Source organism: Bos grunniens, chromosome 2 (genome assembly GCF_055505025.1).
Source record: "Bos grunniens cultivar Pamir isolate PY7600 chromosome 2, Bosgru_T2T1.0, whole genome shotgun sequence".
NCBI lineage: Eukaryota > Metazoa > Chordata > Mammalia > Artiodactyla > Bovidae > Bos > Bos grunniens.
The window spans coordinates 97823798-97851385 of NC_141166.1; the positions used below are offsets into that span (position 1 = coordinate 97823798).

General features: G+C 39.2%; 1 protein-coding gene across 4 annotated transcripts in view; it reads left to right on the forward strand.

Annotated features, from left to right (window-relative positions):
• The window catches only part of GALNT5 (polypeptide N-acetylgalactosaminyltransferase 5), a 42872-nt gene extending 22311 nt beyond the window's left edge, over nt 1–20561 (forward strand). For 3 of the 4 annotated variants that reach the window (XM_086369312.1, XM_086369338.1, XM_086369327.1), the window contains exons 4-10: nt 2260–2395; nt 3009–3128; nt 5698–5815; nt 6808–7131; nt 12340–12420; nt 16970–17131; nt 19493–20561. In XM_086369312.1, coding sequence (XP_086225438.1) covers nt 2260–2395; nt 3009–3128; nt 5698–5815; nt 6808–7131; nt 12340–12420; nt 16970–17131; nt 19493–19633 — 1082 coding nt within the window. In that variant the 3' untranslated portion in view covers nt 19634–20561. The remainder of the gene's footprint in view (nt 1–2259; nt 2396–3008; nt 3129–5697; nt 5816–6807; nt 7132–12339; nt 12421–16969; nt 17132–19492) is intronic. The other variant, XM_086369317.1, reaches the window with a different exon arrangement.
• The last annotated feature ends 7027 nt before the right edge of the window (nt 20562–27588 follow it).

The window sequence follows — 27588 nt, forward strand, 5'->3', positions numbered from 1 at the left end:
CACCTCCAAGAGTAGTAGATGAGGTAGGGAGGGGGCTTCTGGCTAGCACAGCCTGTTCCTATCTAAAGAGACATCTCAAGACCATTTCCCATCAAGACTTTGTCTAAGGTTAGTCCCTTCACCTTTATGCAAAAATTCCATTGTTAATCAGGTAATTAATAAGATCTATTCATTAAGAAGTAGTTTAGAGATTTCAGTGGATAATAATCTATTATTCAGGTATTTATTTGCACCTTTTTCTTTGCCTGCTGCTGTCTTCTGCTTTTACTTTAAGCTTTCCCATACTCATATCTCTGTCTCTTTCTCATTTGCAGGGGGTGGGAGGGGAGAGGCAAGAGGTTGTATGCAGATATTTTCTAGTATCAGGCTGCCACTTAGCTTTGCAAACTTGGCAAAGTTGCCTAAGTGTTTCATTCCTTGACCTATACTTTAGGTTTGTCACAAGGATAAACCTTAAATAAGACAATAAGACAATCATTCAGAATGTTCAGAACAGTATCTGGCACAGAGTAAGCATCAAATCAAAAATCAGTGATGTTATTGTAGGTTTTTCAGATGCTGAGGGGTGTAGCTAAGAGTCAGAGTGGTCAATTAAAACAATAAACCAAAGTAAAGGTAACAGTCAAGTCTTCAAGCACTTTCTGCAATCACATAAGTAAAAAGTATAGGTAGGAAGCCAGACAGAAGACAGCACTGACTCCCTCAGTGCTCCGTATTTTCCCATGGAAGAATGGGCTGGTGGATCGGAGTAGATGTGTAGATCATCTTACTGACCAAAGAGCCTGAAATAAGGTTCCTCCTGTTTTGGAGCCAGGGGGCCAGGATTAAAGAAAGGGAGAAGGGCTAGTAGTAAGAAAAAAATGTCCTGAAGATCTACCCATCACCCACAAGGTGAGAAAGAAGTCTTGGCCTGAGACAGTCTCCAGCTGGGTGAACCTGGGTCAGGAATGCAGTTCTTTATAAGTGCATGTCCAGCTAAGGGGCTGGGGGACCTGAGTCCTTGACTATATCTTCCTTCAGAGACTCTGGGGCACAAACTGTGAACCAATTCTGTGTGGAGATGGCAGCTTCCCCTCAAGAGGCCTGCCAGGTAAAGCTTTTGTAATAGCTTTGGGCCTCGGCTTCCCAGGTGGCACTAGTGGTAAAGAACCTGCCTGCCAATGCAGGAGACAATAAGAGACGTGAGTTTGGTCCCTGGGTCAGGAAGATTCCATGGAGAAGGGCATAGCAACCCACTCCAGTATTCTTGCCTGAAGAATCCATGGACAGAGGAGCCTGGTGGGCTACAGTCCATAGGATTGCACAGAGCTGGACACAACTGAAGCAATTTAGCATGCATACATGCACGACTGGGTCTGAGATTATACATAGGATTCTGGCCAAGACCCAGATTCCTCTGGTTATTATTCACACACACACACACACACACACACACACTCAATCCACTTGTACAGAATAATTTGGAACAATGTAGACCATTGCTAAAATTTTCATTGGAAATAAAGAGTGTTACTTCACACAACTAATAGAACAAAAAGAATTCATAATTATTCCTGTCCTCCAAGTTTCTTTTCTCTTCTCCTGTAACTCTTTTTTTTTTTTAATTATGATAAAATACATATATAAAATTTACTATCTGAGCCATTTTTCAAGTGTACATTTCACTGTAAAGTACTTTCACATTGTTGAGCAACCGATCTCCAGCATTTCTCTTGTGAAACTAAACTCTATACCCATTAAACAATTCCTTGTTCCCCCTCTGTAACACTTTTTAAACTACCTCCTAGTCTTACTAGTTCCCCCACTTTAATTTCTTTTCACTGTAATAATGTGGAATGATTTTTCCTCTTCATCATTTCTAAGGCTAAAGTTGGAATCTCAGATTCTTCCTTGTCTTCCACAAAACAAAGTTTCAGTCCTCCACCACCAAGAGTTAATGGGATTTACCCTCCTTAGAAAGGACAAAAGCAACTACCTTTAATACTAAATATTCCCTTCAGAGCCTTGACTCCTCATTCTAAGTGGCTTATCAATTTTTTTTTCAACCATAAATGATACTTGCCCCAAAAGACTACTAGAAACCAACTTTTTTTCATTTCACTATAGAATGAAATTAGAGAGACAAAGAAGAAATTCAGTAAGAAGAAAAGACTACTATGCTTACAACCACATTTCTGGAACAATCTCCAGAACTTATGAACACGAAATACACACACTAAGTATATTGCATTTTCAAATTGTTTTTTTCTGGCTCTCTAGGTGATGTGTTGACATTCTTAGATTCTCACGTGGAATGTAACATTGGCTGGTTGGAACCTCTCCTGGAAAGAGTTTACTTAAGCAGAAAGAAAGTAGCCTGTCCAGTAATTGAAGTCATCAATGATAAGGATATGAGGTAATATTGTCATATTCCACAGGATACTTCTAAGTGACTTTTTAACCAGTAGCAGAAGGTAGTGGTCATACTCCTAAAATGTACAACTTTGCAAATCTAAGTAATACATGGTTTATCTGTTTAAATAAATTGAAATAATTGATATATCATGAGATCAAAGCAGATCTATCCAATTGTTTATTTGATCATCACAAATTCTTAACCCTAAATGTCAATAAATACTAATACTCAGTGTCCAGGACTCTCCTCTTTCTATACAGCTGAACACCCAAATATTTATTTTTCTTAAGATTAGTTCTTCTTTTTGTGGTGTGTATATATACATATATACATACACACATATATATACATATATATATACACATGTATATTCTTAAGTAGAGTTTTTTTCCCCTCAAAATGGCCAGAATATTATTAAAAGACAAGTATGTTAAAAGCAAGCAATCCAGCACTAATGCTAATTATATCCATATCTCTCATTGAAATGTTATTAAAAGCTTTGTGGTGATCTAAAATCATCTTCGCAAGTGCTTGTTTCGTCCACATGCACAACACGTGGTGTCAGGCTGATAATGTGAATGACCTCAGGTAGCATTTTTTTTCCCTTGACTAGTTACATGACAGTGGACAACTTTCAAAGAGGCATATTTGTGTGGCCAATGAACTTTGGTTGGAGAACAATTCCTCCAGACGTTGTTGCAAAAAACAAAATTAAAGAGACTGATATAATAAGGTAAGTGTGTGAAACTTAAGACGAGGAGGGAGTCATGTATCTTCTTACAAAGGCACAGGAAGCAATTCCACAAAACAGGCATAAGCTGTCATTTACAGAACACCAAGAATTACAGTTCTAGCCGACAGATTGACCAAAAGCAAAAACCTTTCCTGGGAAATTACTCGTCCACAGCCAAAACTCACCTTTTAAGTGGGTAATTATATCTTATTCAGCCCTCAACTCAAGAAATTCACTGATACTATTTCTGTTCTCTGGGATTTGCAAACTATGAAACATAAGCCACTTAAATGTGCTGCATAAATTCTATATAAACACATATAACACTGAAGTAAACATGAGTGAAAATTAAGAATAAATAATAGTAATAGAAATATCATTCTAATTCTTTTTGAGTCTAGTCCTATACTGTCATTGGGAGGAGTGCCAAATTCTGTGAATAAAGTGAGAAACAGACACACACGCTAGATGCAAATTGAAGTTGGGGCTTTATTGCTGGGGAAACTGGATTTAAGAACAGATTTTAGACCTGAAGCTAAAGTGGGGGCTTCCTAACCCCTCCCCCAAAGTCTAGACCTGTAGGACAAGCACTCTGTCAGCCTCAGGCAGAGCAGCAGGAACCCTGGAGCTTTCCTTATTGGAGAAAGAACTTGAGCAGACTTAAGCCAGAAAGTCCCAAAAGAAAGTCCGAGCCCAGCCTGTACGTTGCAGCATCCTTTCCCTGAACTCACCCCTCCAAACAGTGCCTTATATTCTTCCAAATGTGATGTTTCACAGTTGACACTCCTAACAAGTGAAGGAAGAGTACGACCATTTATTAAGCACTGTGCAACCTCTCTATAACTCTAGGAGGGAGACTGTGGTTTTTCCATTATAGAGATAAGGAAATAGAGACCTAAGAGAGTTAAGTAATTTTCCTGGGGATATTTGTTGCTGTTGTTCAGTCGCCAAGTTATGTCCAACTCTTTGCAACCCCATGGACTGCAGTACACCAGGCTTCCCTATTCATCACTGTCTCCCAGAGTTTGCTCAAACTCATGTCCATTGAGTTGGTGATGCCATCCAACCATCTCATCCTCTGCCACCATCTTCTCCTTTTGCCTTCAATCTTTCCCAGCACTGGGGCCTTTTCCAATGAGTTGGCTCTTCACATCAGGTGGCCAAAGTATTGGAGCTTCAGCTTCAGCATCAGTCCTTCCAGTGAACATGCAGGGTTGATTTCCTTTAGGATTGACTGGTTTGATCTCCCTGCAGTCCAAGGGATATACAGCTTGCAAAAGAAGAAATTGGGATTCAAATCTGAATCTGCCTGGATATAATATACTTGCTCTGATCCTACACCTAAAGAACCTCTTTGCCTTTTTCAGACTCCAATTCTGAGAGTCAATGTAGTGATTGAGTTCAAATTTATTCAGTGTAATGTTAGAGAATGCATTCTGGATAGTCTGGAAAGGACAGTTGGGATTCAGAAAAAAAAAAAAAAAAAAAAACACATAAATCATGGGGGAAGAGAGCTAGGTGTGGGGTGAGGTTTACATTACCATTGAGATTGCTACAGAGCTTCCATACAAACCTCTTTCAGCTGGCTCCATGGCAACCACCATTGGACATGATTACTGCCTTTTCTAACTGCTGACTCAACTGTAGTTTCTCTTCCCCATGATCAATAACAGCAGTGAAGACTCCAGAGTCGGACTCCTTGGGTTTAAATCTCAACTCTACTATGTACTAGTGGTGTGAGCTTTAAAAAGTTACTTAACCTCTTTCTGTTTCTGTTTCTTCATTTTTATATTAACACTAACAGAAGTAGCTACCTCTTGGATTGTTTTGAGAATTAAATCAGATAATAGTATACATAAAGTGTTTTAAAAAGTATTTGCCAAGAACTTCCCTGATGGTCCAGTGGTTAAGCCTCTGAGCTCCCAGTGCAGGGTTCCATCCCTGGTCAGGGAACTAAGAGCCACAGCCCTGCAGCCCAGCCAAGAAGGAAAAAAAAAAAAAAAAAAAAAATATATATATATATATATAAGTGTTTGCCACATAACAAGCTGTTATAACGTTTCTATATTGTTGATGCAGTAGAATGGAGAAGAGATCTTAGAGTCAAGCCAGATCCCCTAAATTTGAACCCCAGATGTACATCCCACAGACCGGTGGGTCTGTAAACTTGGGAAATTTTCTTGCCTTTTGGGGCTGTAGTTTCTTAAGGGTACATACTCAAAGGATTTTTGTGAGGCCTGAGTTAATACATCTATAACACTTAAAACAGTGCCTGACTCATCTTTCCTAAATAGCACTAAATAACTGGTTAAAAATAACATCTTTGGAGAATTTTTGTTGAAGTGTCAAAGCCAAGGAAGAATCCTAGTTCTAGACCCTGTCTTTGCTGCCTCTAATCAAGTTCTGCCACAAGAACCAGGGAACTTGTCACTGAGGTGTTCTTTGTGACTTTATCCAAGACCTCCCTGCATGTGGTAATTATTCTAAAATGCCTCTTGTTAGGGAACACTCCCTAAAAGTTGAGCTCCCCTGACATGCAAGATTTAAAAGCCAACTTTTCTTTTTGTAGATGTCCCGTCATGGCAGGTGGATTATTTTCTATTGATAAAAATTACTTTTTTGAACTTGGAACATATGATCCTGGGCTCGATGTTTGGGGTGGAGAAAATATGGAGCTCTCTTTCAAGGTATCGCTGAGTGTTTCTCAAATTATCTTTACAATTAAGAGTCTAGCACTTTTAAATGGTTTCATTTTACTAATACAATCAGATATATGACTGCCTCTGGGAGGAAACTTCACAGAAATATTAGGGCCTCTGGATTAATGTCTTCATATCCCAGACTGAATTTGGAAGAATCAATAACCCTCATGAAATTTATTACCATTCCCTCATATTTCACAACACAGTTTCTGCATCTGAATGTGAGGGAAATAATTGTCTGCCATTTAGTGAAAAGGCTGTAGGATGAATATTTGATGCAAATAACTCATATATTTTTCTAATGTATTAGAAGTAATGAAATTATTTAGTAATAGGCCATCTTGGAGCGCACAGACAGAAGAATAAAAAGAGCCACTACAGCAGGCCACCAAAAGGCCATACTACAGCAACTTAGGGAAGCTCAGATAATGCTGGGTATTTATATAAGCATTGATTAATAGCTGAGAAATCAGTGGCGGCAGCCATAGTGCAGAGTATCCATATCACCTGCTTTCCTATGGAGTTGGGTGTATATAGTAATACGGGTGTGACTTTGAGCCCTTGATCAAGAAGGATGGTCTTTAAGTTGTGTTCCACAAGTCAGGTAGATCATCCCAAATGTGAGAAGGGGATACTGAGAAAATGGAAACATACACTCTTTTCCTTGATTCTACTAAAGCAGGAACTTGTGTTACACATTTTATACATAGGGATTCTGTGAGGATTTCTTTAGGGGGGTGGGGGGGAAAGATTTACAATTCAGGAGAGGAAAAGAGAAATATATATAATTTAATAATCCTAAAATGGTTCACAGCAATAGAATAAAATTAAATAAACCTGTTGAGTTTAATTTTCTGTTGAAAAGGGTATTAGAAGAGTATTACTCAACAGGGGGAAAAAGTCGCCAGATGGTTTTTTCGTTATTGTTAATTGCCCATGATTTGTGGACAATCATTTGATAACTGGTACTGTTCCAGGTGTGGATGTGTGGCGGTGAAATTGAGATAGTTCCCTGTTCCCGAGTGGGACACATATTCCGAAATGACAATCCCTACTCCTTCCCCAAAGACCGGATGAAGACGGTGGAGCGGAACTTGGGGCGGGTGGCTGAGGTCTGGCTCGATGAGTACAAGGAGCTCTTCTACGGCCACGGGGATCACCTCATAGATCAAGGGTTAGACGTCGGAAACCTTACCCAGCAGCGGGAACTTCGAAAGAAGCTAAAATGCAAAAGCTTCAAGTGGTACTTGGAGAATGTTTTTCCAGACTTGAAGGCTCCCATTGTGAGGGCAAGTGGTGTGGTAAGTTCAAGCAGCAACTTCAAATCTGACTTTGTGAAAATACAAGGTAAAAACCTTTTTGAAAATGTGTGGGAAAGAATGAATTATTACTTTATAAATAAGTACCAAGTATGAGTGCAGAGGAGACAAAGTGTGGTTTGTCTTGACTGCCCATATTAGGTAAAGTTGAGGAAGGCTTCCAGGAAGGCATGTTTATTGATTAATTCAGCAAACACCCACAAACTGTCATGAAACCAAGCATTATTTAAGAACTGGACTACAGGGTAATGAATAAAGTAGATTGATCCCTTCTCTGTGGAACTTAAAGCTGAGTAGGATAGAAAGATAATAAAGAAATAAGCAAATAAAGTGTAAATTTAAAAATATAGTAGCTTTTAATCAGGGAAGTGGCCACAAGTGATGAATTTTTCTTAAGAGTACTCAAATCTGTGAAGACATTGAAGGTCAGGTCTGAAAGACCAAGAGTCCACCATGCTGTAAAGAAAGAGAGCCCCAGGCAAAGGATGTCACTTATGCAAAAATTCTGACATGTGGCAGCTTGAGGCACTCAGGAACTAGAAAGAAGGATGTTGTTATCAAGGTTTGAGGAGGCGGGAGGAATGGCACCAGATGAAGGTCAAGAAGGAGAAGGAGTTGGATCCCACAGGTCCCTGTGGGCAGAGTAAGGGTTTTCTCTCTCTCATCTTTTTCTGTCTCTTCCTTTTTTCAGAATGCAATTGGAAGTTACTGAGTAGGGTTAAGCAATGGGATGACATGGTTTATTTAGAGTTTTATAGATTTCAAAGAGGGATTGAAAATAACAGAAATTGTCAGACAACAGCAGAGAAAATTCCACGGCACAAAATAACATACTAAAAAGAAAGAAGTCAAACTTGATAGGTTTGATAGAGTACAAAGCTAAGAAAAAATTAAGGAAGGAGAAAAACTCTTTTAAAAAAGCCATTTCAAACCCATTTTAAGAGTGAGACTTAATTTGAAGAGGATGGCAAGAGATGAGGATTTTTATCATATAATAAGTTTAGAGATGATTAGTCAAGCCTTGACCTAGAGGTCTTCCCTGATCATGCAAAATTTTAATCTCTTTTACTATTTTATTTCTCATGTAATTTTTACTTATAAACATTCCCAGTGCTGTTTTCTTTTTCTTCTTGCAAAATGTTCAGACTTGGCCCTCAGTAAGCCTGCTCTTTTTACACCATTTTTTTTTTTTCAGTTCTCCCTAGCAAGTGAATTGTACAAACCAATCTTTCTCTGCCTACCAAATTTCCTGATAATAAGACACTTAGGCCATTTCCCTTGATGGTATAAGGGAGATTCTGGAAAAGTGGGAAAGAGAGAAAACCAGTCTAAGAATTTGTTCTGCTTTCATAAAATTCAACTGACGCATAAGTATATGTAACCGGTTTATATATAACATAATTGCCCATTTTTGTAGGTCAAAATGCAATAACTGCTACTTCAGAGGTTCAACTTGATTATTTTATCTTAGATAATTCTTTAGGAAGAATACCCTGAGTTTATATACTGTTCAAGTAACATGCCTGTAAGATAAATTTACATTTTTTAAAACTCTATTCAGCCCACCAGGCTCTCCCATCCCTGGGATTCTTCAGGCAAGAACACTGGAGTGGGTTGCCATTTCCTTCTGCAATTTCTTAAGTAGGATAAAAGAAAAAGACATTCTCATCATAGCAATTTTTTCCTGTCCTAAAAACACAGAATCTCAGTAAGAGCATTACTGGACTTTAACCACCAGAGGGAACTAAAAAACTGTCTTTTGCCTCCTCTTTGAGGTTAGCTTGTCTAATAGTTTCCATTCAAATTTTGAAGAACTCTTCTAATGAAAGTGCTTTCTCTTGATGCCTGAGCTACAGTACAACAAAATGCAGAAATGATTTTAATAAATTCTTTCTTTCTGTTTTCCTCCTTATTTGTTGCCTTCCTTAGACAAATTTTAATAAAAATGACATTGGTTCCCTCCGAAACAAGAAGTAGGGAGCATTATTACCATTAAAAAAAGGACCTTTCTCCAGGAAATTCAGAGGAAGGTTAACTAAATCATTGTTTTGGATAGATAATCTTGTAAAGTTCCAAGAAACTGAAATCCAGAACTTTTTGTTACTTGCTCCATATCATTCCTTCTTTCAACCTACACACCTAGGAAAGTTTGACTTTTTAAAAATTGGAATAAATCTTTTCTCACTGAACCAAAAATATTTTAAAATAATAAAAGAACCTCAGCAATAATTTGAACTTATATTGGATTTAACTCAGCAAACAGCTTCTAGTCTAGTGTTTACCAATTCTGGGATAAACGGTAGAAAACTCCAACTTCCTAAATTGGAAAATGAAATAATTCAAAATGGATTATGTAAAATTTATACATACTTCCTGATTTTAAAATAAGATTGATATGGTTTACAATAAAAGCATAGATGTGTTAAGTGAGAGCCCAGTTTTCAAAACTATTCCTAATGAGAGAAAGAATATCAATTCCTTAGCACTTCATAGACCATTTCTATATGAATGAAGGAAAGCTGCTGCTGCTGCTAAGTCGCTTCAGTCATGTCCGACTCTGTATGACCCCATAGACGGCAGACCACCAGGCTCCTCTGTCCATGGGATTCTCCAGGCAAGAATAATGGAGTGGGTTGCCATTTCCTTCTCCAATGCATGCATGCATGCTAAGTCGCTTCAGTAGTGTCCGACTCTGTGCGACCCCAGAGACAGCAGCCCACCAGGCTCCTCTGTCCCTGGGATTCTCCAGGCAAGAACACTGGAGTGGGTTGCCATTTCCTTCTCCAATGAATGAAAGTGAAAAGGGAAAGTGAAGTCGCTCAGTCGTTCCCGACTCTTAGCGACCCCATGGACTACAGCCTACCAGGCTCCTCTGTCCATGGATTTTCCAGGCAAGAGTACTGGAGTGGGGTGCCATTGCCTTCTCCCATGAAGGAAAGCAGTTTCCCCAATAATTTCCAAAAGGAGGGAAGAGAAACATATCTTCAAATGAAGTGGGGGAGAGGAAGGCAAGGAATAGAAAATATTTCTCTCCTTCTCGTGCCATTTAGTTCTTGGAAGAAGGGATTGTGAGAAATAAATACAAAGCAATCAATTAACCAGGGGTTCCCAAACACTGTTCTGGGCAAAGTTATGCTGTCAAAGAGGATTCTGTGGTCACATGTATTTGGCAAACTCTTGTACCGCATTCCCTCTGCACTCAGGACCGGAGGTTTTGAGAGGTTCTGGAGTAGGGCAGCCTGGTCAGCTGTCCTGAAGCCAGAGTTTTCCAAACTCACTTGAAGATATTTTCTGCATGATCTACAGGTACAGGAGTTTTTGTTTGTTTTGTATTAAGATCAACTGGGACACCATTTCCTTTCTTTCAACTCCAGGCTTATTCTACCTCCACACACGACTGCTAACTCTCTTCCCTGAAGGTCATGGTGGTGGATTCCTCCTGTGGGTTCTGACTGCTCCCACTAATGATGGAGTGTGTGTGTGTGTGTGTGCATTTGTGCATGTGCTCAGTCACTCACTCATGTCTGATCCTTTGCAACCCCATGGACTGTAGCCCACCAGGCTCCTCTGTCCCTGTACTTTTCCAGGCAAGCATACTAGAATGCGTTGCCATTTCCTTCTCCAGGGGATCTTCCCAACCCAGGGACTGAACTTGCATCTCTTGCGCCTCCTGCATTGGCAGGCTGATTCTTTACCACGGTGCCACCTGGGAAGCCAATTGTCTCCTCCCAAATCTGGCACTTTAAATTGTGAATAGAGCTTCCTTTGAGGATTTCTGTTGGAGAGTCTGTTCTTCTAGAATTGTTTTGCATGCGGGTCACCCCAGAAACAACAAAACTGGTAGATTTTAATGTTTGTATGTTTGTTTTTTTCAGTGCTTTGAGGGTTCTGTCAGGGTTCCTAGTCAATGCAAGTGGTGTGCGCATCTCACACTCAAATGAAGGTTGATGTACGGTTTCAGATTCCCTTGGGAGAAGCTTCCTCTTTGTCTCCCAGTGCTAATGAATAAGTTGTTTTTCCCTGTACACCATTCCACCCAGGGCCTAACGTTTTAGCTTTCCATCATGTGTGGAAGACCTCAACTCTAGGTTTTTTCATATTCAGTATCAGTCCCCTGCTTACCAGTATTTGCCATTTTACCTCTCGTTTTTAGGTTTTGTTCTTCACTTTATGGAAGTGCCCCCTACTTTCTTGTAGGAAAAATTAAGCATGTAAAAGTGCAAACCAAGCCACTGAGCACTGTATTATGAAATCTGACAACTCTGTGAGCACCCCAACTTGCGTCCTACAATGCTTCTAGTTAGAGCTCTTGCTTAGTTACCCTGGAACAGGAGGGGGCACAAATGGTGCCCCTGGCCACAGAAACCACCCCACTTTCCAGCACAGGACGCTTCCCTGAGTGTAGACGGAGCTCTACACAGCTCTTCAGAAGTCTGAAAAGTTCAAATTGTGTTATACTGTTAACCCACCTTCTCTTTAGACCTGCCCAGAATGTCAGAGGGAGCAAGGGAATCAACATTTCTCTGCATTAAATGGGGACTTACAGACAGCTGCCTCCATGTTGGACCCTGCAAATCCATTAAAAACCTGGGGGCTTGCCAGAAAGTGTCTTTAAGCTTGGCTCCATACTAGCGTTCGTGACTTCCCTCTAATGAATTGTAGCTTGCCTGAGTCATTAGGAAGATTCTGACCGGGAGTCAGCTGGAATCTGCTGTTTTTGAAAGACTCAATTTATCTATGATTCAGTGCCTAAGCAGTCAGATAGCTTAGAGGGGTCAGCCAGGGAACAGAGCCCATAACCACTGCTTTGATTAAATTGCACGTATGTGCACTGACTTTTAATATATGCATCAGACAAACTTAAGACAAGAAAATAACTGCTTTTCATGCCACCTTTTGCTCTTTTCCTGTTCAGCATTCCAGGAAAGGGTTAATTAAAAGCTTCTGTGTGTTGGCTCTGTGGCTGAATCACAGGCCTAAATTGACAGATTGAAGCTGTACTTCAGCAAGATTACATTATGTCCCTGTTAGAGATAGCAACCAATAAAATCGTATAGTGCTAAGTAATGCTAAGCTATTAACTTAACTATCTTTAACCTTATTATTGTTTTATATTCTGTGTTTTCTGAATGTCTTGTTCTACTTTAAAATATTTTGTTCTTAATGCGTATTTTATGTTTTGCTTCCTAGCTTATTAATGTGGCCTTGGGTAAATGCATTTCCATCAGAAACACCACAGCCATTCTGGAAGACTGTGATGGGAGCAGCCAGGTACACTGAGCTGGGTTTTCTCTCTCAGAGTCGGTATAGCTGTTAGTGCTAGTGCGGTTGATAGGTGAAGGGTATGACACCGGCATCACTCACTTGAGATGTTCTTTTTGCCTATGGAAACAATAATTAATTTTCACATTTTTGTATCATCATAAGGTTGGTGACATTTAGGGTCCACCTCTGTATGTAAAAGACAGTGACAAAGGGAATAAAGGTGGATACTGTAGTCAACCCGCCATGGACCCACTTCTGGTTCCACCATTTGTAAAAATGCATTAACTGCAAATTCCTTAACCCTTAGGTGAATGGCAATGATAATAGTGCTGGCCCCAAAGCTGCTGTGAGGATGGAATTAGATACTACACAGGAAGCCTATAAAATAATATCGAACATTTGGTGCTCTATAAATATTCACTGCTATAGTAATAAAGACAAAAATGAGAAAAGTAACACATCACATATAAAGACAAAATGATAAAAATAAAGTCATACAAATTCTTAAATAATGAATCTAAGGGAGCACCCGTCACCCATCCTTCCCCGTCCCCTACCCAGGCACTCCTAAGGGAGTAATGCAAATAGCACAATTCATGATCCATGGTGGAAAACTCCACGGCCGAACTTCAACAAATCTGAGCACAGTATTTAGGGGAGGGAGTAGGGCCTGGGAAAACAGAGCCCTGACTCTGTAGAGCTCTGAGCAATGACACCTCCCTCTCCAACATATGCTCCTGCCCACTCTCATTCTGTTCGGACAGTTATCAACTTGGCTGCTATATTAGACTCACAGGAACATGGATTCAGGAGTCGAACTCAGCCCCCTAAAGCTGCAGATAACTCTTTGCCAGAGAAATTATTTTGTGATGGGAATCTAGGCTTGCTTTGCTTTGTGTTAGAGATATTACTTTATTTTCCACTATATCCCATGTTTACCTCTTAATTCAAAGCTGCTGCTAGGAAAATAAAAAGATATTTTTGTCATCTCTGTTGATATAATTCAGCCATGGATTGTAAACTTGAGTTAATGGAATTCTTTCTTAATTAAGAAAGAGGAGACAGAAGGGAAGAGAAAAGTGTCAAAAATTAATTGAAAGAAATAATTTTCATGCATTAAGAATTCAAGAAGAAAATCAAGTCAAAAAGTATAAGACAAAACCATAAATAGTCCAAATTATGTGAAAGCAAACTATTAAATAATATGTATCCTTCAAGACTGATCATTATAGTGACTTTTTTTGTCTGATTAATCAGTATTTTACCTGAAAACCCAAGTTCTCAATAACCGCTGAGTCTCTCAACGGGCTGCTAGGAGATAAAAAGTATAAATCATGTAGCCCCTGCTTTCCACAAACGTCCATCTTCTTTTTTTGTCTTGTCACTCATTTTTAAATTCTGCTTCATTGGGTTGGTTTGAATAATTAAACGTAAAGGAGCATGGAGGAAGTTAACTTATTTTTGGCAGAATTAACGAGGCTTTGACTGTGTAGATTACAATAAACTGTGGAAAATTTTGAAAGAGATGGGACTACCAGACCACCTGACCTGCCTCTTGAGAAACCTATATGCAGGTCAGGAAGCAACAGTTAGAACTGGACATGGAACAACAGACTGGTTCCAAATAGGAAAAGGAGTACGTCAAGGCTGTATATTGTCACCCTGCTTATTTAACTTACATGCAGGGTACATCATGAGAAACGCTGGACTGGAAGAAGCACAAGCTGGAATCAAGATTGCCAGGAGAAATATCAATAACCTCAGATATGCAGATGACACCACCTTTATGGCAGAAAGTGAAGAGGAACTAAAAAGCCTCTTGATGAAAGTGAAAGAGGAGAGTGAAAAAGTTGGCTTAAGGCTCAACATTCAGGAAACTAAGATCATGGCATCCGGTCCCATCACTTCGTGGGAAATAGATGGGGAAACAGTGGAAACAGTGTCAGACTTTATTTTTGGGGGGCTCCAAAATCACTGCAGATGGTGATTGCAGCCATGACATTAAAAGACGCTTACTCCTTGGAAGGAAAGTTATGACCAACCTAGATAGCATATTGAAAAGCGGAGGCATTACTTTGCCAACAAGGTCTATCTAGTCAAGGCTATGGTTTTTCCAGTGGTCATGTATGGATGTGAGAGTTGGACTGTAAAGAAAGCTGAGCTCAAAAGAATTGATGCTTTTGAACTGTGGTGTTGGAGAAGACCCTTGAGAGTCCCTTGGACTGCAAGGAGATCCAACTAGTCCATCCTAAAGGAGATCAGTCCTTGGTGTTCATTGGAAGGACTGATGCTGAAGCTGAAACTCCAATACTTTGGCCACCTCATGCGAAGAGTTGACTCATTGGAAAAGACCCTGATGCTGGGAGGGATTGGGGGCCAGAGGAGCAGGGGACAACATAGGATGAGATGGCTGGATGGCATCACCAACTCGATGGACATGAGTTTGGGTAAACCCCGGGAGTTGGTGATGGACAAGGAGGTCTGGCTTACTACGATTCATGAAGTCACAAAGAGTCAGACACGACTGAGTGACTGAACTGAACTGAACTGAATATTAAGCCGTTGACTGTAGGATTCCTCCATAAAAGTTCAAAAGGAATAAAACCCTAGGACTGAACCATCAAGCCCTAGCTTCATCTTACTTAAGATGTCTCCTTAGTTACTAACTTTTCAGTCAGTTAAAATGTCCCTTTTCAATAAATCCTTGTATTATGACACACATCCATGCTTCTCTAATTCAATATGCATTCAGGTCATCTGGGGAGTTTATTACAATGCAGATTCTAATTCAGTAGGTCCATCGTGGGGACTGAAATTCAGCGTTTCTAACTAGCTCCCAGGAGATGCTAATGTTAGTCCAGGGACTACTGTTTGAATGGAAAGTTCTACCACAATAACATACTTGATAATCTAAATTAAATTCCAATCACATTACAAATGATGCATTAGATGAAAGTATTAGGTAGATTTTAGCAACAGAATATAATATAATATTTTTCTTATTATATTTACATTGGTTTAAAACAACCTCAGATATGCAGATGACACCACCCATATGGCAGAAAGTGAAGAACTAAAGAGCCTCTTGATGAAAGTGAAAGAGGAGAGTGAAAAAGTTGGCTTAAAGTCAACATTCAGAACACTAAGGTCATGGCATCCAGTTCCGTTACTTCATGGCAAATAGATGGGGAAACAGTGGAAACAGTGGCTGACTTTATTTTTTGGGGCTCCAAAATCACTGCAGATGGTGATTGCAGCCATGAAATTAAAAGATGCTTACTCCTTGGAAGGAAAGTTATGAGCAACCTAGAGAACATATTCAAAAGCAGAGACATTACTTTGCCAACAAAGGTCCATCTAGTCAAGGCTATGGTTTTTCCAGTGGTCATATATGGATGTGAGAGTTGGACTGTAAAGAAAGCTGAGCACAGAAGAATTGATGCTTTTGAACTGTGGTGTTGGAGAAGACCCTTGAGAGTCCCTTGGACTGCAAGGAGATCCAACTAGTCCATCCTAAAGGAGATCAGTCCTTGGTGTTCATTGGAAGGACAGATGTTGAAGCTGAAACTCCAATACTTTGGCCACCTCATGCAGAGAGCTGACTCATTTGAAAAGACCCTGATGCTGGGAAAGATTGAAGGCAGGAGGAGAAGGGGACAACAGAGGATGAGATGGTTGGATGGCATCACCGACTCAATGGACATGAGTTTGGGTAAACTCCGGGAGTTGGTGATGGACAGGGAGGCCTGATGTTCTGCAGTTCATGGGGTCGCAAAGAGTCAGACATAACTGAGCGACTGAACTGAACTGAACTGAAAACAAATTTCCTACAGACCCAGTGCTTTAGAGTATATTGACTGGGCAGATAGAACGAAGTTTAAAAAAAATTTATAAAAATTAAAAAGACAGTCCCATTACCTAAAACACTATTTATTTTAGACATTGGCAACTCCCCCAAACTGGACTTCTCCAAGAGGAGTTGCTGTGAACTGGGAGATATTAACACAGTGCAAACTGGTGAATCTTTGTGCTATCAGTCAAGAAAGATTTTTAACCTTTCCTATAATAGAACACAGCCTCTAGGAGTCCAATTTTCTAGTATTAAAAAAAACAAGCATAGTAATTCCCATCGAAGTCATTTAGGACTGGGACTTGGCTCTCCCTGTAGCCCCAGTGGCTAGGGGCCTGAATCGTGTGGTGGTTTGAATGCTCCAATACTTCAAATACCAGGTTAGCCTGGCACTCAGAACACTTAAAAGGGCACCCATTCACAGACATGTACTAATTGTACTAAATATTGTTTTATTATTGCAGCTAACACTTATTGATGTCTTACTGTGTGCTCACTATTGCTATCCAACTTAAAAATTAGAAAAATGAGATTAGACAGGGTAAATAATACAGCCATACTATCAGAATTGAAAGTGGCCATACCAAGATTTTGAACATGAAACATCTGACTAGAGTGCCTATATTCTTAAGCATTACTAATAAAAATGTTTAGCAAAGAGTTTGCTGCCGAAAGTCACCTTCTCCTTATACATTTTCCCCACAGCTTCAACAATTTAATTACACCTGGTTAAGGCTTATTAAACATGGAGCATGGTGCTTAGCTCCTGTGCCTGATAACGGGGCCCTGAGGCTGCACCTTTGTGATAACAGAAACAAAGGGCTAAGATGGCTGCATAAATCAACATCAGTCTTCCGTCCAGAACTGGTAAGCAAAATATTTGTACCTTTTCCTTACCACAAATCCAACTTTCCATTAAATGCGACATAAACCCTCCTTGTCAGCTTCCTCAATCAGAGGCTTTAAATGTGTAAGGGACAACAGAGGCAGTGTAAAAGTTCTTACGCAGAGATAAACAGATTTTTTTAATATATAAATTGTTGAGTCCTTTTTTATTCTTTTAACAAAATTTACTTCAAATCAGTTCTTTTGGTTATATTTCTGTTATCATCTTTGTTTCTGAAAGTCGTTTGCTTCTGAAAGTCAGTTAGCAATGCCAAAAGTCAGGCTTATGGCTTAGAACTGGTTCTCATTGATTACCAGAAAAGTTAATAGGGAGAGTAGATGGGGAAAGCAAGAAGCAGTGTGCTTCCCCAAGCCCTGCGCTTAGTATGAATCTGTCTCCACTTCCTGCCTCCTTTCCTTAGAGAGATTTTCTCATGTCCTCTGGTTCCTCAAGACTTAGGTTCTGGAGAGTCTAAGGGTGCTGGAGTCTCTGGGTGCTGGAGTCAGTTCCAACCAGCTTGCAGGTGCTGACCGTGTGCAGCTCTTGCCAACTTCACACTCAGTGATGTCACATTGGTGATTTGAAACCAACCATGACAGTATTTACAAAACCCCATGCTAGAAATCAAGGGATGGTTTTCCAGAGGTCAAGTTGTAGATATTAACCAGAACAACCATGCCCTATCCTATTTGCTGTTCAAGTACTCTGCTTTCCCCAATCATATTTTAGTAAGATACAAAGTCATAAGTTTTCTGTAGGATTTTTGAGTGGCAGGAATAATTTCAGGCCTGCCTTCTCAAATTTTCTTCTGTTTCACTAGCGGGTAGCCACCAAACCCACTGAATGAGTAGTGAGTATGTGGAGACCATCATTTTGCTCAGGGATGACCCCAAATTATGCACACTTTTTTCCTTGGGGTGTCTCCATTCTTTCTGATGCCACGGCCAGTGATTGCTTTCTTCATGACATTTTTTTTTTTTCCTGCTCAGGATAAAATTAGGACCTAAGCATCACACTCTCCAATCTTCCTTTCCATACCTCATCCTTATTATATTTGATGGATCTCTTTACAACTCACCAGCAGATTATTATAGCTAATCCAGATCTTCTCAGTGTCATCTTTTTTACAAATCCTTGAGGTTATTCAAGTATCATATTTCTAAAATTCTAAAAGAGTGACAATATTCTGTTTTGTATTTTTTTTTTGGCTGTGCTGGGTCTTCTCTGCTACAGGGGCTTTCTCTAGTTGCAGCAAGCAGGGATCACTCTCTAGTTGCTGTGCATGGGCTTCTCATTGAGGTGGCTTCTCTCGCTGTGGAGCACAGGCTCGAGGGAATACAGACTTCAGCAGTAGTGGCACCTGGGCCTATTTGCCCCATGGCAATGTGGAATCTTCCCAGATCATGGATCGAACCTGTGTCTCTTGCAATGGCAGGCAGATTCTCAGCCACTGGACCACCAGGGGAGCCCAAGGGTGACAGTGTTTTTGTAAGAGTATCTTTAAAATAAATTATTATAAAGTCACCTCTATTTGATAAAATTTTAGAGCATTTCAAAACTTGTGTGTTTGTTAGTGGTTCAGCTATGTTCAATTCTTTGCAACCCCATGGACTGTGGCCTACCAGGCTCCTCTATCTATAGAATTCTCCAGGCAAGAAGGATTAAAATGACCTTTGTCACAGTTATGGATATTTGAGAGGATTGATAGGTGAAAAAATTATAAACTCATGAGCAAGTTGTAAGTAGGTTATTGACAATTTCTAGGATGTTTAATAAGTATTAATCAATAATAGAACCCTCTGAAATACCTGTGACTTCTTCTAGTTATATCTGGACTTTCTGGACATTGGGCATTATGTTCTATCAGAGAACATGGTAAGGAACTCGTAAATAAAATACATCATTTCTAACACATTTTATTCTAAATTTTCATTTTAAGGCATGAACTTAAGAAATTAACTAACTCATTTTTTGTGATGGTGTTTTTTTTTTTTTTCTTTACTACCATCCGTGAGGGAGCCAGTCACCATATACAGTAAACACCATCTGGAGATATTTCCTTTAAATAATACAGTTATCAGCCATATCATCAGAAAATTCATCTTTTACTTCATGAAGAACTGAAAGTTGTAGCTTGGAGAGTGTGAGAATTTAGTTTAAGATAAAGACAAATTTAATACTGTCTAAAGTCTGGTTTATGTTATTCATCTATTTCAGGGGAATTCCTAAAAAATAAAAAATGAAATCACCTTTTTTAAAAATTGGTAATTGGTTTTAATTTCTTTACATCACAATTGTTAAATTCAGCCTATGGCTCATTATCAGATCCCCTTTCTTTCCAGGTGAACCACCTTGTTTTTGGAAACTATCATCAGTTGTTATGCTTGGAAGGAGATTTTACTCAGAAGACCCTGAAAGTTGCACCTTGTGACCCAGCAAAGCCAGATCAAAAGTGGAAATTTGAAAACTATTATGAAGACTGAAGAGGAAGTGATATTTTGATCTAGGAAACCCACTAGACACTGTGAATTCGACAGTGAATTTGGTGACCATATTTCCCCATGCTAGTTTAAAATTTTCAAAATTAATAACATTTAAATGGAAGATTTTTTTTAAAAATCACAATATTTGAGATACCAAAATTTAACTCAGGGAGAAAAATCCAACATTGGATTGGAGTCCTTCTTCAGCACTAGGTGGCCTTTTAAATTGCCTGCTTTCTACTCTCTGCTGGAACAAAGCCTGCTAGCTGTCCCATTCCATCTAACAGGTAACCAGAAATGAAGACAGAAGAACTTGGAAAAGTACAATGATATTCAATCATGGCTGATCATAACCAGCATTTTTGACCCACAAGTAGGTATAATTAATGAGAAGCTGGTCCTTTATTTGCCAGTTTTTCATCAAAAATAAAAGAGGTAGAAGGAAAGAAAGAAAAGAAGAAGGAAAGAAAATTACTTGAGTTCCTAGACTAAAAGAACTCAGAAACACACAGCTTTCACCTTGATGAAATCTCTTCCAACCACATGCATGTTTACCTAATGTTAGAAATAATATTAATATAATACTCCTTGATGGCAGGGTTTTGATCTAGATGACTGTATAATGTTTTTCTTACTCTGAGTCAGTGGAAAATTTCTAAGTGAGGAAGTCAAATGCTTATTCAATTCTAGACATGGATGTTTCCATTCATTTTGTGCTTTTAAACTGCACTTTAAAAAATGGCCATACAAGTAGCTTCTAGATTTATGTGGATATTAAACAAGAAAAAAAATGGAAAGAAATACAGACTGCATCACTTCACACAGTAGTAACTGAAAATAAATTTCATCATTGAACCTACTCTAATATAGAACCAAATAAGAGGAGTTAAAATGAATAAAGCAGAAATAGAGCACTAAAAATAAGAAAGTTCTCTTATGTGAAAATCCTACTTTATATTCAGTAGCATTCACACAGATGAAGTATGCTAAAATAGGCTTTACAAGTTTTCAAGGTAGAAATAAAGTGAAGGAGATGTAAAGAAAGGGGAAGAGAATGATAACCACAGTGAAGAAGAGAGTTAAGAGAAAACTGTCCTAGATTTAGCCAAAATAAGGAAGGGGATCTTGCACCTCTGTGGGGGAGAAAAGAATAAATGCCTAGATGCAGACCTAAAGATAACACTGATAAGTTTGGAGAAAATCCCAATATTACTTTGATCCAAATTGAGTACCTAATCTTAGGTATGCCTGCTGCTGCTGCTAAGTCGCTTCAGTCGTGTCAGACTCTGTGTGACCCCATAGACGGAAGCCCACCAGGCTCCCCTGCCCCTGGGATTCTCCAGGCAAGAACACTGGAGTGGGTTGCCATTTCCCTCTCCATAGGTATGCCTAAACTTAGTCATACTGAAAGATATCTTAGAAATTCTGATAACCTTTGCATTCATTTGGTAGAAATTTGATGTCTAGCAGACACATTACCTATCTAAAAATCCCAGGCCAGTTAGTAAGAGAATCAGGATTAGAATTAGAATCAGAATTAGATTAAATTAGATATCTGGAATCAGGATCTCCAAAAATGGGGCCACCAGCCTAACCAAAATTGCTCCACGACATTCTTAAAAAAAAAAAAAGCATAAATTTTTTGGTTGAGGTTTGGTGTCTGGAGAATAATCATGCTACATGCTTGTTACTATTTGTAAAAAAAAGAAAGAAAGAAACCTGTGCAATTGAGTTGATGGTGAAACTTGGTATCCTTAGTCTGATTTCCTATTAAAACTTTAATTTTAATTCCCAATTAATTACACAAAAACAGCAATAACTAAGAATTGGAAGGGGAAATAGTTTTGAACATTTGTATCATATTTAAGATATTTTATGTAAATAATTGATATTGCAGATGAGATGAGAAAATGACTAGCAAATGAGATCATTCTTTTCAAAACAGCGCCATGTGGGGGATAAAACATAAGTTAGTTGCCAAAGGACTAATTGAGTTGCTGACCAAACTCAATGCGCTGGATGCCCTATGCAATTCTTTGTGTGAGTGAAAAAATGTTGAAAGGTTTTCTGCCAGTCTAATGAATCTCTTTTTATTCAAAAACAGTTTCCACCATAATTGTCAACTCTATTCAGAAAAAGATGAGTTATGTTTTGGATAGGTTTATCTTTGGGCATACCAGCTGAAGATATTCAAATGTTTTTGCTCAAAAGAACCCTCTGTGACCTGTTCGGTGTATTCTCCTCCTGGCTTTACCTTGACATACTTATTATGTGAAGCTATATTTGAATCCATATTGTCAGTATAGCAAGGAAGTATTTTCATACATCACATGTTTGTTCTTGGGTAGAATTTTTAAAACAGGTTTTACCGTGTTTTTCCTGCTTACTCTAAGAAGCAAGGCAATAATCAGTAGTTAGAAATCATATGGGCCTTAAAGGAGTATGGACTAATTGTGAAATCTACTACCAACATTCTTTTAAGCAATGTGCTCTAAATTTTTGTTTTCTGAAGACTGTAATAAAGGTATAAATGCCTCTAGATATTCTGGTACTTCTAATGATAAACCCTTGGATGAGACACATTAGGGTCTTAATCAGCCCTGAGTTCTTCAATAAGGGGTTCTGTTCTTAGGGCCTTTATAGAGTTTTCTCTGGATTAGCTTAAGCTATTTATTACCTTTCCTAGAAAAATATATTTGCATCTTATTACCTTGAACACAAGCATAGTTGATAATATTTTACAGGTCTTATTGGCTCAAAAACTAATTTACCAAACCATTTGAGTACTTCTGAGCCTTCCAGTTTGCACAATTCTTTTCTCATTTTCAACCACTACTCTCCTGAAGGATGACACAGCTGTTGTTGGTACAACTGTGTTTTATCACCAGCATCAAATTTGCTCAGTTCTGCTTGATGATATTCAATCAACTGTCTTTCACAAGGGCGAAAACTACCATGCACCATGATCATAATATATCATTCAGGTCAGTTCAGTCGCTCAGTTGCATCCGACTCTTTGCGACCCCATGAATCGCAGCACGCCAGGCCTCCCTGTCCATCACCATCTCCCGGAGTTCACTCAGACTCACATCCATCGAGTCGGTGATGCCATCCAGCCATCTCATCCTCTGTCGTCCCCTTCTCCTCCTGCCCCCAATCCCTCCCAGCATCAGGGTCTTTTCCAATGAGTCAACTCTTCGCATGAGGCGGTCAAAGTACTGGAGTTTCAGCTTTAGCATCAGTCCTTCCAAAGAACACCCAGGGCTGATCTCCTTCAGAATGGACTGGTTGGATCTCCTTGCAGTCCAAGGGACTCTCAAGAGTCTTCTCCAACACCACAGTTCAAAAGCATCAATTCTTCTGCATTCAGTTTTCTTCACAGTCCAACTCTTGCATCCGTACATGACCACTGGAAAAACCATAGCCTTGACTAAACAGACCTTTGTTGGCAGAGTAATGTCTCTGCTTTTCAATATGCTATCTAGGTTGGTTATAACTTTTCTTCCAAGGAGTAAGCGTCTTTTAATTTCATGGCTGCAGTCACATTAGCTTTCAACTAATTTGGTAATACTTTCTTCAATATTAAAGCATCTTTCCTTTAGAATCACCTTCAAGATTGTAAAGGGGAAAATATACCAGTTATAGTGTAGGAATTCAATTTTCCCAGTCAATCTTGATTTTATGGATGGCTTAGAATGATTTTCAAGAGGCTGTCATGCAAGAGAAGGGAGTTGAGGTACACCAGATGGTACCGTTTTTGTTTTAATATCTTTATCTTTCACATTCAAACATAGAAAACAAATTCCATCTCAAAAGAAAGTCCACGATCTTGAATAAAAACAAGGAAATTACAAGAAATAAAGAGAAAGGAGATGGGACTAATTACCTTGAGTACCTACTATGTGCTAGGCATTGTTTGTGCCTCATCTCAGTCTGTGCACAACTCAATGAGGTGAGTCTCCTTCTCCTCATTATGCAGACGAAGATGATTGAGAGGGATTGTCTAAAGGCATCACACTAGAAAGAGTTAAAATCCAGATTCCATTCTATTAGGCTAAAAAAAAAATTAAAAAGTGAGCCTCTTTCACTAAACGATGCTTCTATGATTTTTTTTTCCTCTTCTTCCTTTTCCTCTTCTTCCTTTTCCTCTTCTTCCTTTTCCTCTACCTCTTCTCCTTCTTTTTATTTTTCTTCTTCTCCTTTTTTTTCTATTTCTTCTTTTATAAGTAGGGCAGGCAACTCAGGTGGGCTCAGTTAAAATCCTTTGGTACAGAGTCACATCTTTTTAGTGATGAGATGTGGTTTTTGGTGATTTGATGTGACCTTTTGGCCAAATCTTTTTGGATGTTGAACCAACAGGAAATAGAGGCTTCACTCCTTACTGTTAAACAACTGAAGTGTAGGCTTAAGGATAATTATACTCACACACTTCACAGTGGTCTTATCTCCTGACTTCATGCAGAACTTATTCCTTTCCATTTCCTAGAAGAAGTATGAGAGAGAGAAGTGGACATAGAGAGATTGCTTCTCTGTGAATGATATTACCAACTCTTTGTTCCCTTAACCATTAATCAAAGCTGACAGATTGCTTAATTTGAATGCAGGTGGGAAGTGGAAAATCAGAGTCCAAAAATCAAATCTTGTAACTTTCACTTCACTGTGTAGATTGTCACCAAAGTGCTTTTACAAAAACCTTTGCATGAGTGTATTCAACAATTGCTAGAAACCAAGATACCTTGACATGAGAAAAGGAACACTAACCACAGCTTATATATATATATATATATTTATTTTGGACAAATAGTCATTCCAAAAACAGCTTTGGACAAGTCATGTAAAAGAGTATCTCCAATCCTTTGGCCACCTGATGCAAAGAGTCAACTCATTGGAAAAGACCCTGAAGCAAGGAAAGATTGAAGGCAAAAGGAGAAGGGGATGACAGAGGATGAGATGGTTAGATAGCATCATCAACTCAATGGACATGAATCTGAGTAAACTTACGGAGATAGTGAAGGACAGGGGAGCCTGACATGCTGCAGTCCAAGGGGTCTTAAAGAATCGAACATGACTTAACAACTGAACAACATCAAAAATATTATCTAGTCCTGGTGAAGTTTAATGGATGGAATTTCAAGTGTTTCTGGTATTTGTGTCTAAAATAAAGGGAAAAAAATACCATCACACTAAGATTTAATGCCCCTGCTTTCAACCTAAAGAGTCAACCGGTAGCTATCACTATGATTGGGGTCTCTTTGAAAGTTTATGTGAGTCTTTGCTTTCCAAAAACACAAAATTCTTATTTTCCAACAAATAGAGCAACTTCTAATACACTAAGTTTCTAATGACGTTTGCCATTGAATAAGTAGTAACAAATAATTTCTTTGAAAACGAGGCTTTCCTATTTTGTTATTGATGGATGGATTTTTCCCAGTCAAGGATGTTGGTCCTAAATATCTATATAAAGTCTTTATATTAGATATTGAAACTAAAACATATATATAAATGGCTTCACGAATACACAGAAGAACTATACAAAAAAGATCTTCACGACCCAGATAATCACGATGGTGTGATCACTCACCTAGAGCCAGACATCCTGGAATGTGAAGTCAAGTGGGCCTTAGGAAGCATCACTATGAACAAAGCTAGTGGAGGTGATGGAATTACAGTTGAGCTATTTCAAATCCTGAAAGATGATGCTGTGAAAGTGCTGCACTCAGTATGCCAGCAAATTTGGAAAACTCAGCAGTGACCACAGGACTGGAAAATGTCAGTTTTCATTCCAATACCAAAGAAAGGCAATGTCAAAGAATGCTCGAACTACCACACAATTGCACTCATCTCACATGCTAGTGAAGTAACTCAAAACTTTCCAAGCCAGGCTTCAGCAATATGTGAACTGTGAACTTTCAGATGTTCAAGCTGGTTTTAGAAAAGGCAGAGGAACCAGAGATCAAATTGCCAACATCTGCTGGATCATTGAAAAAGCAAGAGTTCCAGAAAAACAACTACTTCTGCTTTATTGACTATACCAAAGCCTTTGACTGTGTGGATCACGATAAACTGTGGAAAATTCTGAAAGAGATGGGAATACCAGACCACCTGATCTGCCTCTTGAGAAACCTATACGCAGGTCAGGAAGCAACAGTTAGACCTGGACATGGAACAGACTGGTTCCAAATAGGAAAAGGAGTACATTAAGGCTGTACATTGTCACCCTGCTTATTTAACTTATATGCAGAGTACATCATGAGATTCGCTGGGCTGTAAGAAGCACAAGCTGGAATCAAGATTGCCAGGAGAAATATCAATAACCTCAGATATGCAGATGACACCACCCTTATGGCAGAAAGTGAAGAGGAACTAAAAAGCTTCTTGATGAAAGTGAAAGAGGAGAGAGAAAAAGTTGGCTTAAAGCTCAACATTCAGAAAACTAAGATCATGGCATCTGGTCCCATCACTTCATGGGAAATAGATGGGGAAACAGTGGAAACAGTGTCTGACTTTATTTTGGGGGGCTCCAAAATCACTGCAGATGGTGACTGCAGCCATGAAATTAAAAGACGCTTACTCCTTGGATGGAAAGTTATGAGCAACCTAGACAGCATATTAAAAAGCAGAGACATTACTTTGCTAACAAAGGTCCATCTAGTCATGTCTATGGTTTTCCCAGTGGTCATGTATGGATGTGTGATTTGGACTGTGAAGAAAGCTGAGCACTGAAGAATTGATGCTTTTGAACTGTGGTGTTGGAGAAGACTCTTGAGAGTCCCTTGGACTGCAAGGAGATACAACCAGTCCATCCTAAAGGAGATCAGTCCTGGGTGTTCATTGGAAGGACTGATGCTGAAGCTGAAACTCCAATATTTTGGCCACCTCATGCAAATAGTTGACTCATTGGAAAAGATCCTGATGCTGGGAGGGATTGAGGGCAGGAGGAGAAGGGGACGACAGAGGATGAGATGGCTGGATGGCATCACTGACTCGATGGACATGAGTTTGGGTAACTCCAGGAGTTGGTGATGGACAGGAAAGCCTGGCATGCTGCAATTCATGGGGTCGCAGAGTCAGACATGACGGAGTGACTGAACTGAACTGAACTGATGCTTCTATATTTTATACTTTCAATTGACAGAAAGTAAAACCAAGAGTTTCTACAAATAAATAAAAATTTTGAAATGTTTGGGGTATTTTTAAGTCTCTTTTAAGTACACAGCTTTGTCTGCATCTGGCCTTCTGTACAAAAAATTCTCATGTGGACTTTTACTCTGGCTATTATTTTCCAGATGTGAGGAGTAACCAAACTAAATTATCGGGATCCTTGTTATTCAGTTTAGGTTTATACATATGTCTTAATTCTTCTTCAAACAACTGCCTGAATGTTGCTCAGTTCAGTGGCTCATTCCTGTGTGACTCTTTGCAACCCCATGGACTACAGCATGCCAAACTTCTCTGCCCATCACCAACTCCCGGAGTTGCTCAAGCTCAAGTCCATTGATTCAGTGATGCCATCTAACCTTCTCATCCTCTGTTGTCCCCTTCTCCTCCTGCATTCAATATTTCCCAGCGTCAGGGTCTTTTCCTACAAGTCAGTTCATCATATCAGGAGGCCAGAGTATTAGAATTTCAGCATCAGTCCTTCCAATGAATATTCAGGACTGATTTCCTTTAGGATGGACAGGTTGGATCTCCTTGAATTCCAAGGGACTCTCAAGAGTCTTCTCCAACACCACAGTTCAAAAGCATCAATTCTTTGGTGCTCAGCTTTCTTTATAGTCCAACTCTCACATCCGTACATGACTACTGTATGGAATGTTCCTAGTTTTATACATATTAGCTATAAGAGGTGGGCATAAAAAAAAAAGAAGACAAAGGTTAAATTAGTGAATTTTGTTATTGATTACCTAAGTTTCTAAGTAAATGTTCAATTACCTTTCAAATTCATATCTAAAACT